The sequence below is a fragment of the Patella vulgata genome, chromosome 1, assembly GCF_932274485.2.
Source record: "Patella vulgata chromosome 1, xgPatVulg1.2, whole genome shotgun sequence".
Taxonomy (NCBI): Eukaryota; Metazoa; Mollusca; class Gastropoda; family Patellidae; genus Patella; species Patella vulgata.
This window is the reverse complement of record NC_065879.2, coordinates 26784328-26799634: the sequence shown is the minus strand read 5'-3', so window position 1 is coordinate 26799634 and position 15307 is coordinate 26784328. Positions and strand designations below refer to the sequence as shown.

Sequence of the window (15307 nt, the reverse complement as noted above, 5' to 3'; positions counted from 1 at the left end):
ATCCCAGTGTTGGCAAATAAGATTTTCTAGTCCAGTATCCCCTTCTAAGTGATGCAAGACCATTTATTGATAGTCTGTTATAGATCTGACAGAAATTGATTTGACAGAAAGTATAGGCCATAGATAGAGTACCCCATGCCACAAAAATTTTCCGTACTGAAAGTTGGACTCGACACGGCGAATGTGAACGCTTCAGTGGCTTGTCTGGAAGTGATTTCTGGTTAGTCACACACTGCAATAACGCTCAGCACAAGTATCTATGAGTCTATAAATAGTCATCGCACGTGAAATTCACTACACATCTATCAACCCTATTACAGCCGTAAAAAATGTATTGTTGACATTCGGAATAGCAGTAAAATTTAGCTTTTTGGTTATTACAACAGCTTTAGAAATTACGTTCGTTTTATTTTTTAAATTGTTTTATCATTAACTACATTAAGAGCCGCATAAGTTTAGTACAAATAATATCTCTGAAACATGATACTAGCAGTAGTTTCATATTACTTTCACAAGGTTCTTAAAATAATTGTTGAGTTGCCTAACGTGCGTGTTTCTAAATTCAATTTCTTGTTCCAGCTTTCTGTTATGTTTCGTAAAAAGTAGTCTTGGTTATCCCGGCCCGTCAGTCAGATGGAGAATGGTCGGTAGACTGTTTAAGCGCACGTAACATATTTTTTACTCAAAAGTGCCTGGATGTTATGGCCGACACTCGTAACCATTTTTCAGTCTATTATTTATTGATGGTTAAATGGTCATAGCTTATTAAGTACAACATGGTCGTTTATTTAGTGACTATAAATGGGCGAAACTGATTTAAAGCTTGGTATATAATATATATAAATATTGTGGTGTAATTGTCGAGATATTTTGAGATATTTATTTATGGTGGGGCACCTTACCATTGCAGTTGGTTTAAGAAATAAGATGTTAAAAAATTCAACCCCATTTCATTTCATTTACCAGCTTTGAGACATTTTGTTCCAACAATGATTATCATGAAGCACCAGAAAGACATGACTATATGGGATAAAATTGTGACATGATCTTTAATAGCACAATAATTACAAATTTATCAAAACAAAGTTTGAGCTCAGCCAATACTGAATGGTACAGTCTTGCTATAGAATAAAAAATAAAGAAAATCAAGGTTTATCTTAAAACAAGTGCATGGACAGCTAAATTCATTCTAATTAATATTTAGCTAATGTACAATCAATTTGCCTTAAAATATATTATGCTTTGTAATTTTAAGAAATCCAATATCCATAACATATAAAATGGTGGTTTCAGTTTAAAAAATTGATAACCTAATAGTGTAAAATGTTTTTCTATGAAAATAAGAAACACACTAAAACAATTTGTTGTTGTTTCTGTATCTACAATTCTAATGTTAAAAGAGTTTACTTACTGGTATTGCACTAAAGGCGACATGAACATTTATAATAATTACACAAAAATATAACAAAAAATCAATCACCTCTTCAGAAAATTTAGCACATTAAATGGAGGGATTGTTATTTAGGCACATTATTGGTAGAACTCTCTAGAAAAACAGTAAGTAAAGAAATTTAAGGCATAATCTGGCTGTATCACAAGTAAAAGTAATGGCTACACAAATTCCAGTTAATGTTTTAGGTGGTCCTGAATCTTAACATAATACAAAATTTATGAACTATTATTTCCTAGGCAGCTTTCATTTCTTTGCATTTTATCTTGTGTACCCTTACCTAAAACATTTAACAATATTGGTGTAGCCTTACCATAAATGGCAGTGTCTTTTTACATGTATGTACTTATGATTATTATAAATGTAAACTTAATACATTCTAACTACCTGGAAATCGATATTCTAACACTAATATATAATACAAAAAGGGGGGGATTTTGTTTAATAGGTAATAATGCTTATATCCAATAACACAACATTCTTGCAACAGAGTATATTCTGTCAAAATGTACACAAAATACATCATCATAAACAATATAGCACCATATTGAAATCAAGTTGCCATGACAGTAACTGCACATACATAACTATCTACAATAATATATATAGCAGAAAAATATTGACCTTTTATACTAAATGACGACTCCCAATGAAAAAATAAACATTAGGAATATTTACAGAAGGATCACATAGATCTTATCCGTTTTTTTCCAAATTTCAAAACAAACAAGAGACAGAGATCACAAATGTTGACAAAACAGATTTTTTAAACAACAAAAAAAAATTCTGCTACAAGTTTATTTATTTGTTATTAAACCTAAAATTTGCTGGTCGACTTCTACGATCTAATCTACACACTTGACAACGGCTTATTCTACGTCTCAAATCTCCACTTTTTATAGTTTCTGCTGCAGGGGCACCAAATTGTTCACGACGATCTAATGTAGCCAACCAGAAGGTAAAACTAGTGGCATAATGATTACATGTGCCTTTTCCATGACACTCAATGAATGGTCTAGAACGGAAATCTTCTAAACAGGAACCAGGGGAATCAAGTGATTGACCAGCTCCACCTGATCCGGCACCGGTATTCTGAAAGAATCAAAGATTGGTTTTTTCAATAAATATAATTCTTATATCAGCTATTCTACTTTTATTAATTAAAACACAAAACTTTTAACACAAAACTTTAATGGGATACAATTACTTAATTTTACATGAGCCAGGTTTCAAAATGACTCCTGTGTCATTATCAAGCATTTATCATACAAGAGAATCATTGTTGAAATGGTGCTACTATTATATTCAGTAAATGTATTGCATAAAAATTTTGTGTTTTATATTACCAATGTCACCAGTTATTATAATGCTATACAGAATTCACTGCTTAAAGCTTTGATTTTTCTAGACAAACTGAGAACAAACTTTCACGATTTAAAAATCTATTGGGTCCCCACAGACTCGAAAATTTCGAAAGATACATGGTCATGAGCATCATTTTGGCAGATATTTGCTGGGGTAACTGGAGGTTACTTTGCTAAAACACATTAACTGAGATTTAACACAACATATGACATACCAAATACATGTACTACGTTCTAGTTTTACCGATACAATAATAATCAGATGTACACAATTTTGACAGAAAATTTTAAGCAAAACAAAAACTGTGACAATCAGACGCCAAAATATTAAAAGGAAGTTCATCACGTAAACTATTCAGTTTGGTACACTGTGACGGTGACGAGAGCCTTAGGCCCGGACAGGTGACTTATAGCTTTTAATTCACTAATTTTTCCAAAAAAAAAGTGGATTGACAGAATCCGTTTCTAATCCTACCCACGCCACTAGGTACCCACATTCAGAAAAGTCTCAAATTTATTCTACTTTACGATCAAGTAACTGTGTATGTTTTTAATTAATTCATACCAACAGTATTTTTTTTTTAAAAATTACTTGGCATACCTTTGGGACCCTTCTCACAGGCCCTGTTACTTGCCAGTTGACCTACTGATTTTTACGTGGTCATCTTGATTTACAATGTGGAAGTTTGTCAAACTATTTCAACAATACATCCATGTCCAGTTTGGATACCATTACTTTGTGTTAGCCTGTCTGCAGACATTTGAGTAAATTAATATGGACAGAAAAGATGAATTGGGTATACTTACGACTACAAAACTGTAACCAATCCAAAGACTGGTCCAGCCAACTGGACAATCAGGAATTATCATAGTTTGACTGTGTACAGCTACAACCTACAACCAATACAAACATAAAACCTTAACATGTGTAAATATTACTTAAATCTTCGATGAACACTATAGCCATTTCTTATATGAATATATATAACACATATACTACTCATCCTGAAGGTAGTTTTTAAATAAATAATTAAATTTATTGAGAATAAGGATATACTTTAAAAAAAGTTTCCATGAAAATCACTTTATTTATTGGAAAGGGAGCTATTACTACAATTTTTATACTACCTCAACAATAATAGAACAATAAAAATTTGGTCAAAGGTCACGAGATGTAAAGAGGGCTAGTGCTAATCCCAACCCTAACCCTAACCCTGGATCTAGCCCCAATGCATACCCTAACCCTAACCTACAATGTCACCAACAATCACGTGCCCTAACCTTATTTATATCTCAGCGACCTCAATGAAAATTGATCTGGCCTTAACAAATAGATTTAGCCGATGTCATGCAAGTGAGAATGCGGCTTCTTTAGCGTTTTGACATTGACAAAAAGAATTAACCAGCAGTTGCCAGGCAAGATACGCCCACATTTTCCAAGAGATGGATAGAGAACAAGCTAAAAATTCGAAAGGGACCGAGATCTTTGGGATATAAACATATATTTTAAGTTTCATCAAAATCGGACAAAAATTATGTACGCAATTTTGTTGGGCAGTTTTGTTTCAATTTTCCCGAAATTCGATCTCCACCTTCATTATGGTGGAATATAATGAGGATCCATGAGCTAAATATGTGATTTTTCGTACAATCAGGGGTCATAATCCAAGAAGATACGGTCCTATATGTGCGAATATCAAAAGGAACCAAGATCGTTTGGTTATACACATTTATTTCAAGTTTCATCAAAATCTGATAAAAATTGTGACCTCTAGATTGTCCACAAGCTAATAATGTGATTTTTCGTACAATCAGGGGCCATAATCCATAAAGTTATGATTCGATACCTGCAAATATCGAAAAGAACTGAAATCAGGGGACATAATCCATAAAGTTATGATTCAATACATGCAAATATCGTAAAGAACTGAAACCTATATTTCAAATTTCATCAAAATCGGTTAGAATCGTTTCCTGTAGAGTGTCCACAAACAACTTGTGGACAGAGGGGGGCGACGACAATATACGTCCACATGAAAATGTAGGCGTATAAAAAATTTGAGAAATAAAATCCAACTTACAGGTGTGGGTGTTTCACAAACAGAACATCGACTGATGTAAGGACTAATTTGACTACCACTGACTGGATCCATCATTGGTGTCATTGGTTCCATGGTAGCCAACCAGTAACTGTAGTCTGATCGTGATGCTACATTACATACATTGTTAATATTACAGAACATAAATGGCATGGTACTAAATCTTCTCAAACAGCTTCCTGGTTGACCTGAAAAAAAATCATCATTTTGTTTTTACATTCACCTTTAATCACCTATTCATGTATGTTTTAATGTATATTACTGGTAAGTTATAGAAACTGTATGTTGTGGCTAGTTCCAACAGGCATGCTCATAGTTACGGTAAAGAACTTAAATGGTTGCTTTCAGCTATTATTAATGACAGTGTATGAAAGATAACAATTTAACCGGTCAGGCTATGGTAGTGGAAATACAGAAAGACCCACCACTAATAGCACTGAAGCTAATTCTTTCAGAAATGAGATCAATATGACCTTTCATACGACATATCCAAATCAACCAAAATTAGATAAAAGAAATTTGAGAAATTAGCATAAATCAAAAAAGTCTGCCTACTGAAAGAATTAGCTTTAGTGCAATCAGTGGTGGGCCCCATACAAGTAGACTATTTGTTAATAATAGTATGGTGTATTAATATATATTACAAACTAACCTAAATCTTGACCATGTGTTCTACCGTTACCCTGTATATATAACAAAGAGTAACCTGTCCATATTTGTGTTGTACCTTGAGGACAATCTGGTATATTTGTAGACTGGCTGTGTCTGTTAAAATAATAAATCAAACATTTATTTTAAAATTCTCTTCAGAAATTTATGAATTAATGTAGGCCTACTTACTTAAAAATGACTATATAATATTAAAAATAGGGCCTAAACACCAAAAATACCCTGGTTCTCAGACAATCCATCCAAAAAATCTGACAGTTAAAGGATCATTGGGCAAAATGACTTTTTACAAACATAACATTTCATGGTTCTACATGTATCTCATTAGTGTTCATACATATGGTTTAGGCCCATAGGAATTCACTTACATAATTAGTAACTGATGTTTAAAATTTATTTTTGTTACTGCACACTAAACAAGACAAATACAATTTCAAGCAGCAACTAAGTTTTGTCTTAGTCAGATGTTGTAGTTCTATCTCCCACCTCCTAGAGCAATGGGTTATTTTATGAATGTTCAGTGCCATTTATGATTCTCAGTATGTACTTGATAATTATGATTTATCAAAATTCAACATTTAATACAATTACTTGCCTTTAATACAGAAAATAGGAACATTTTTATTAAATGGCATCGCAGTATCTGCGAATCAGAATTGTTTATATAGGCCTAGGCCCTAGCCTTAAAGTGTTTCTCATACAGTTGATAAACATGAAATTTTGTTATTAAAGGGGGTTAACTCTAGTTAGTTATTTCAACAATATCTTATCTCTTATCAAAATAGTTATATCAGTATTATTAACTCTGGAATTCAGTATTATTTATTAATTAATATCTAACCGCGTAAAAAGTATTCCTGGTCCAACACCGCTTCTTCCAATAGTTCCCATTTCACCAGGATAACCTGCTGGACCTGGTAAACCTGGCATACCATCTAGTCCAGATAATCCAGGCTGACCACCGTCACCCTTATAGCCTTTAAATCCAGGAGTACCAGGTATTCCCCTCACTCCCTTTCGGCCAGATCCTCCAGGTAGACCATCAATACCTGGAGAAAAACATTTTATAACCAAATAAAAACAGAATATTTGCAAGCAAGAAATGATGTCAATTGCATAAAGTAGCCTAAACTGAATAAGACAAAGTTTTAAATTGATTACATAACTAAAAATAAATGTATGGGAGTTTTAACCAGACACAATGACTGAGCAGGAGGAAATCATTAGTCAGAAAAGAATCTGTTTATTTGTGATTAAAAACAATTTTGTCAAGACAATCATTCACCTCTTGGTCCTTTTCTTCCGTCATCACCAGGTATACCAGGCAGACCTGGTCGTCCAGGCTCTCCTTTCTGTCCTGGCGTCATATTCTGAAAATCCAATGGACCTTGATCACCTGTTGCTCCCTGTCGACCTTAAATAACAGTTTCATACAAATAATATTAAACGTTTTTCTATAGCCCATAAAAGGACATTTTGTAATCTTGATTTCTTTGTTTATTTCACCACAATATCTAATGGATTTTAAATTAAAATAAATCAAATCAGTTCTGTAAACATTTAATTTACAGCGACATTAGCCTATTGGAGATTGTTACTGGTTGGTACAAATTCTAATTTGAATGTACAGTTATATCAGAAAAGTTCACATTATAATGTATGTAAACTCTGAGATAAAACTTCATCATGATAATGTAAGATGCTCTAAAATCTATTACCAGTAAACATTCTAAATAGGCCAATGTTTGGATTTTCAATAATTGGGTTAAATTGAATATGATATTATTCTAGATAAATATATTTTCTTGTGAATTTGATATGCCTAATTCCTTATTTCATACCAACTATTAATTTCATTACTATAATAGTGTCAATTACCTGGAACACCATCGTCTCCTCGTAGCCCTTGAGGACCTGGTAAACCTGATCTACCACTTTCACCATCTCTACCATCCAGACCAGGCAAACCATCCTCCCCACGTTCACCTTTACGGCCTGGGCCTCCATCAACACCATCATCACCCTATTAATGATAAGAAAACAAATACACTACAAAGATATCTTAGTTACAAAATGGGGAAGAACAATTGAAACGAAATGTTTATCTTTCACAAAACTCCAACATTGAAGTTTATTTCCTAATATGTAAAATAATTTTAGTACATAAAAAAGTAAAAAAGAAAGGTTGCCATACAATTAAACATACACCCACTGCAGCTGAGTTGCCCAAGCAGTCCATAAAGGTTGTCTCATATTTATTCTTTTGTAGGTAATGGGTGTATTTACAAGACACTAAAAACAGTGCATGAAATAATTATCAGAATTAATTCAAATTTGATTGCTGTCTAGAGACTCCTAGTGTTTATCATACATAATCAATAGGCTTCTTCATCTCATAAGCATGCTGCGAAAATTTCAAGTCAATCACATGTAACCTTAGCCTCTAAAGCAGCCACAAGATTTTTCAAAGTCATAACTAACTTCGACAGTAATAATCACAATTTGTTCGAAATCAGTAAAAACTGTGTATATTAGATAATACTTTTAGCCCCTAGAGCATCCATGCTTCAAATGGATTCACAGTAATTATCAGTACTCAGTATGTTTCAATGTGAGTGCTTAATAATTCCAAATCTGTATAGTGTTGACTTACCAATGGTCCTGGGAAACCACTTTCTCCAGGTAGCCCATCAGAACCTGGACGTCCTGGGAATCCACGATCACCTTTAAAGCCATCAGTGCCAGGCAAGCCAGGTAAACCTGAAAGACCTCTGTCACCCTTCAAACCTGTAGAAATACAAGAAACAAAACATACAAATTATGAGTTCTTTTCAAAAACATGATAAACTTATTTTTTGATATTCTCGATTAAAAATTAAAACATATATTCACCTTAGGTTCAAATCAGGGTTTCCACTTGAAAAATTTGTTTACCTTGGATTAGCAAGATTTTTTCCTAAACAAAATGACAATATTTTGCATTTTTTATATATTCTTAATTGTGTTACTCTTAGGAACTATAAATTAAACTGTATTTATTCTGTTTTAAGGTTAATTCCAGTCAATTTCCCTGCCAGTCTTGACTGAAACACAAGCCCTGATTATTGTTTTTCCTTCTTGACTTACCATCTAAACCGGGGAGACCATCGTCACCAGGTCTACCTCGTTCTCCTGGACGACTTACACCAGGGAAACCTGCTTGACCTTTACGTCCGGGCCTTCCAGGTTCACCGTTGTCACCATCAAGACCAGGTAGTCCAGGCATTCCATCAAAACCAGGTAAACCCTCAATACCTCTTGGACCTCTTTCACCTGAATAGCAAAGGTATCCAAACAGAATTTAATTTGAAAAAAAAAAACACACATGAGAAATATATATAACAAATATATGGTATTCATAAATATTGTGAACTTTAAAAAAAACACCAAAAGTCTTCTTCGTCTCCTGAACATAAACACTGTGTATGAATTTGATGATTACCTTTTCATCTAGAACGTTCCCAAGCAACTATGGATTGACAGACAGGGGTGACAACAATGTCATTTCGATGTGTGTGCACAAAAAATACAAACAATACTATGTATCGGCAGTATTCTTTGACAATACCGTTTGAGGTTTAATTTCAAATTGAAAGTATGATAATATGTAATTACCAGGAGGGGCATCTAAACCAGGTAAACCAGGTAAACCATCAGGACCAACGTCACCTGAAAATAGCAATATTTATCATTTACTATAGTATTATGTTATCTTTATAACACATAACACAATTACCCAATCCAAGCACTGTCTTTAAAATAATCTAGTGAATTCTTAACAATTATATGGAAATTGATAAATAAATCATTATCTAAAATCTATCAACATTACCAGGGAATCCAACTTCTCCTTGGCGACCAGGCTGTCCATCGAAACCAGAGTCACCCTGGAAACCCTTGAGACCTGGTAGACCATATAGACCATCATCTCCAGGTTGACCTCTTTCTCCAGGTAAACCATCAAAACCAGGTAAACCACTGTCACCCTTTCTGCCATCTAGACCAGGCAGTCCTGGTAATCCTTGTCGACCGTCTTCACCGGGTGCTCCAGGTTCGCCATCTAATCCTGGTAACCCATCAATACCACCATCACCACGAGTACCTGGAAGACCAGCTCTTCCAGGGCGACCATCTTCACCCTAAATATAATTTCATACACCAGTTATCAGAAGAACTGTGAAGTGAAATGATGACAAAAATGTAACGTTTAGGAGTGTGCATAACATACAGTTGCACATGGACGGCAACTCTGGGTGGTCCGAGAAATTAAATATCTTTAGTTCCGCTAGCATTATGCTGTACACAGAGCCCAGTACTAAAAAGCTGATGCATAATATAGAAGCTTCAATTTTATAATGACAGGTTTTATTTTGTATATTCAAGCTGTTACTGCTTTATCATAGGTGATACGATTGTACACAATCATTTTATTTGCATCCTACCTCACGGCCTGGTTCTCCAGAAATACCAGGTAAACCACTTTGACCAGGTGCCCCTTTCACTCCTGGGCGACCAGCTCGACCATCTTCTCCTGGGAAACCATTATCTCCTTCGGGTCCTGGTAAACCATCTAACCCTGTGACAAAGTACAAATATCTCTAAAAGTTGATTATGTCACAAACCTTATAACTATACAGAATAATACACAGGTATTTTATGGGAGCCAAGTTTTCTGCTACATATGTCATTTTTAAAACTACTCCAAGAAACTATAGGTTTTTAGGTATAAAAAAATGAAGTGGATTCTGTGATGTGAATAACTGAAGATTTTAAAAATAATATTAAATTGAGATAATCTACACATATATTTTGTTATTACATCATAAAAGACTAATTCTTCTATCAAATCAAAATTATAAATTTAAGTTTTGGAATATTATGAAAAAAGATAGGTTGCCAGGCAACAAAACATACGCTCACAGCAGCTAAATCGTCCGAGCAGTCGACAAGGGTTGTCATATAATTATTCTTTTGTAGGTGATTTGGGGAATTTAATACACAATATCATACAGATAACATTATAATTTTCGTCGTTTGAGGGTTCACAAGGTTCTAAAAACTCTTGAAGAAATCTACAGAAATTGTCGAAATTCAACAGGCTTTTTCATTTTACTAATTCAAATAATTCATATAAATTTCATACAGATCGGATGATAACTTTTGTCGTTTGAACGTTCACAAGGTTCAACAAAGTAAAACAAGGGCCATAACTCTAAAAGTAATTGACGGAAATTGCTGACATTCAATAGGCTTCTTCATTTTACTAATTCAAATGATGCATATGAATTTCATACAGATTAGGTGATAACTTTTGTTGTTCAAGCGTTCTCAAGATTCAACAAAGTTAAACAAGGGCCTTAATTCTAGATGTAATTAAAAGAAATTTGCTGAAAATTTTACTAATTTAAACAATACATATAAATTTCATACAGATCGGATAATAATTTTTGTCGTTAGAGCATTCACAAGGTGCAACAAAGTGAAACAAGGGCCATAACTCCAGAAGAAATTAACGGAAGTTATCGAAATTAAATAGGCTTCTTCATCTCACTAATGCAAACAACATATATCAATTTCAAAACAATCAGATGATAAATGTAGCCTGTAGAGTGTTCACAAGAAATTGTGGACGATGGACGGACCGACAGACAGACGGATGGGGGCGACGGCAATATACGACCACATTTCCATGTGGCCGTATAAACATGAAATAGGTTTAACGTTCTACTTTTTGGCACAGACTGGGCTAATGAAGATGGGCATATACCATGCAGTGTGCTATCAGAGGGAATTTTGCTCGGAAGTTTTGGGGTAAAATTATTTATATTTAAGAATGAGAAGAATAGATTGTCGTAATTTCTTTTAAAAAAACCCATCTTGCTAAGTTTTAAGAGAGTTTTCACATTATGTACTTCTATCAGATAAATATATTTTATCTTTTACCTGGAAGTCCATTATCTCCAATAGCACCCTTTAAACCAGGTGGCCCATCAACACCAGGTAAACCATCCAATCCAGGTAAACCATCTCTACCTGAAATACCATTTTAAAATCATGTATAAGTAAAACTGCAAAAATATAACACAGAGAAAAAAAGAAACATCAAGATCATGGTGAATCAAACTAAAAAATCAAAAGAAATTCCCAAATATTGACTGCACTGTGGATACAACTCTTATTAATCTTGATTATCGTTAATAATAGGCCAGATTAATTAAGTAATAAAGTGATCAACTCAGTTATAGTGTTATAATAACCTGTCATGAATGACCACTAAATCTACGTCATTCCTTTATCTTAATCCTTAAAACAATTCAGTTTCTCCTTTGTTGAACAATTTAATCCCCTTCACTATGGAGCCGAATCGTTGCCATATTAAGAGAAAATATCATGGTTAAAATTGCAAAATTATCATAGTCAATATGGTAAAAATGGCCATTTTCGAGATTTTTCACATGTAAAAATCACATAACACTTAATACATTTTAATGGATATTTACCATAAAACAAAATTGCTCGACAAAAATTAACAATGGAAAAATCTAGTTTTGTTTTTTCCCTCTCTACTTTTTGCCTCTGCAAATTCACTGTAAATTTTACATCTTTGCATTTTCAACTATCAGATTTTCTCCATTGCATTTTCAACTATCACAATTTCTCCAATCTAACTGCCATATAAGGAAAGGGGCGTGTTTCCGAGTTCGGTCGAAGTTGACGTCATAACTCATCTGTTTTTATCGTCTGGACTAAAATTAATGCTCCCTGATACGGACTATGTTGATATAAGCGGCTGATGCATTAAAATTTGGAGTTCTTCGGTTAACTGAGAGAATAGTAAGAGCAGGAGGACCGCATAACACATAACAATTACACAATACAAACCCGTGGACACGACACAAAACAGCCTATAGGCTACACATATTTCAAACAATAAGCATGTCAAATTAAGTGAATGGATCCGGCCTGCGCTGTAGGCCTACTGGATTTTGACTTATAAAAACACCTGGTGATTAATTAATTATAAAACAATATTTAACGTAATATGTTATTTGTAGGCAATTGTTTAAAGATACATTATGGGAGATGCGATAACGAGTTGGCAGTTCTCACTATAAGAGTTAAAAACTAGATAATGTAAAGGCAATTTGCTGAAAATTTCATTCAAATTGATCCACTATGAACCAACTAAATGTTGAAATTCCCGGCTAGCCTTGATCATCATTACTAAAGTCAGTACGATAAACAGCATAGTCTCGATTATCCATTTAATCGTTAAATTGAGAAGGAAAGTTATGCAGTAAATCGGCTCACAATCCACTAAAGATCGCAGGCTAGCAATGCCATCTAGAGTTGATTATGGTCTGGATAGGTTAATTAATGTCTAATTAATAATTTAGATAACATTTCAGGCCTAAAGAAAAACCTGCAATAGACAGATTTAGCTCTTGCATAATGTATGTTTAATTGTAGATACCATAGAAGTGTACTTTATTTGAAGTACTAGTACGCCAACATCAAAAGATGACATCACATCTGTATTTTTATTAGACCACATAAACCTTATTAGGCCTACATACTGGCTACCGGATACTTGTTTTAAAAAATTCCGCTTTGCCAAAGTATAAAATGCTAATGATTAAAATTAAATAACTATTACTAACATGATACCATCCAACCGTCAATAATATAGTTTGTTTTTTTTGGGTTTTTTTTTTTTACTCTTGTCGGAGATGTAATATAGGCCTAATTAAGCCCGCCTTGTATATTAATTAATACAACTTTTGTTTCTAGTTGTATTTTAATTAATATAACTTCTATTTCTAGTTTCGCATTATTTAACTCCCAGTTAATGTGAAAAGAACAAATAATTTATGTCTTTACTGTCATATTTTATGACAACTACATAATCCATTAGATTTTAATATTGACAGTGAACAGGTAGACTCTGCTGCATGTTTTGCGATGACAACTACCGTACCTTATCATGATTGATTGAAAAGGTAAATTAAAATATGCTGGAAACCGACCCAGTGAAACAATAATTTATACCTCTTTTCGGGAACATTTTATTTTTTAATTTTTTTTATTTTCTACAAATAACAGATCTTTATCAACTAAATATTGTAACTGTTCTTGTGGAATAAATAACTTTGGCGGATCAACTCTTCCTGACCAAAAATGATACTTTCTACCATGCCCTAATTGTCTTGTTTGCAATTTATTACATCGTCTAATAACTGTAGACCATTTTTTAATTGATTAAGGCAGCCAGGCACCTCTTTTGTAGTTTCACTTATTTCAGATATAACGCCAGAAATTCGCTCACATCCATGCCGATAAGCTGTCAAAGATTCATCCGGTCAAGCTTCGATGATATAACTCATTGAACAAAAGTGGTTAGACATGACAACGAATTATTTCATTTTTTTTCTCCAAAAAAATAAATAAAATCGGCAATAAAATTCTTAAGAATAACCCAATGGAGTAGTAATTTTAGCTGAGACGATAAATACTGACGTCTTATAACGTCAACTTTGGCTGTACCCGGAACCACGCCTTCTGTCCGTTCGATTGGAGAAATTTTTGTGGTGGAATTATATTGGAGAAATTCTGATAGTTGAAAATGCAAAGATGAAAAAGTTAGAGTGAAATTGCAAAGGCGAAAAGTAGAAAGTGAAAAAACATAAATAGATTTTTTGGGTTTGTTTTGATGTGATTTTGTGTTAAGTGATATTTACAAGTGAAAAATCTCGAAAATGACCATTTTTACCATTTTGACTATGATAATTTGTCAATTGTAACTATTATATTTTCTCTTAATATGGCAACGATTCGGCTCCATACTTGACATCAATCTGCTATGTTTTATGACAAGTGATTACCATACAATTTCATAGTATCCTTTATAAACATGATAAACAATGTTTAGACTTTATGAACTATTGTAATCACAGATGTTTCATTTTCAGTTGCCAACAAATACACACAGACCAGTATTCATTTAACCCTTTCACTGCGTATACCCGGTAGTACCGGGTATTATAAAATGTCGGTAAAATGCCCGTACCCGGTATTACCGTGTACTCAGTAAAGCCCTCGCTAAAATTAGTACCGTAACTGCAAGTGCCATCTATTGTATTTTCTATACACTAGAACATATTTCCACGTGTTTCAAAGCAGCAAACCGTAAAATGGCGGAGTGCATTGTGACAACGTAGACGATGCACTCTCGACGAAGTCGTGAATGACGTCTTGCTGACCAACATGTGGACAATTTCGAGGCGGGTGATACACATAATTCGTTTCCAGTTACTTGATAATGATAGTAGTCAGGACAGTGATTGGTATTATGAAGTGTGTGATTTTTTGCGCGACGTTCCGCCCATGGCTAGCTATGTCTCCCGTGCATGATGAACAAGCCCAGTGTGAACACGATAGCCCTGTGTCTGCAGTAGATTCTGACAATAATTCTGATGTTGATAATAATGCTGACCTGCTGGATCGTAAAATACGTAGGTAATTCCTGATTCCCGAACGTGTAGATCTATTGACTGACTATATTGATAATGATATGGGACTTGGGGATGAAAGTGAAAGTGAAAGTAAAAACAAGGTATTGCAATCCGCACGTGGTCATGGCAGCGGGAGACGTGATGCGCGTGTTCGCGGCGGCATTGCTCATGGCT

General features: G+C 34.0%; 1 protein-coding gene across 1 annotated transcript in view; it reads right to left on the bottom strand.

Moving 5' to 3' along the window:
- Positions 1–1030: 1030 nt before the first annotated feature.
- Positions 1031–15307, bottom strand: part of LOC126829989 (collagen alpha-1(IV) chain) — a 37224-nt gene continuing 22947 nt past the window's right edge. Inside the window, exons 28-40 of the mRNA XM_050560193.2 lie at positions 11565–11654; positions 10064–10197; positions 9454–9760; positions 9237–9290; positions 8709–8894; positions 8236–8369; positions 7461–7605; positions 6868–6996; positions 6424–6631; positions 5566–5678; positions 4896–5101; positions 3622–3708; positions 1031–2542 (exon numbers count right to left, since the gene is read on the bottom strand). Of these exons, the coding sequence (XP_050416150.1) occupies positions 2252–2542; positions 3622–3708; positions 4896–5101; positions 5566–5678; positions 6424–6631; positions 6868–6996; positions 7461–7605; positions 8236–8369; positions 8709–8894; positions 9237–9290; positions 9454–9760; positions 10064–10197; positions 11565–11654 (2084 nt within the window). The 3' untranslated portion in view covers positions 1031–2251. The remainder of the gene's footprint in view (positions 2543–3621; positions 3709–4895; positions 5102–5565; positions 5679–6423; positions 6632–6867; positions 6997–7460; positions 7606–8235; positions 8370–8708; positions 8895–9236; positions 9291–9453; positions 9761–10063; positions 10198–11564; positions 11655–15307) is intronic.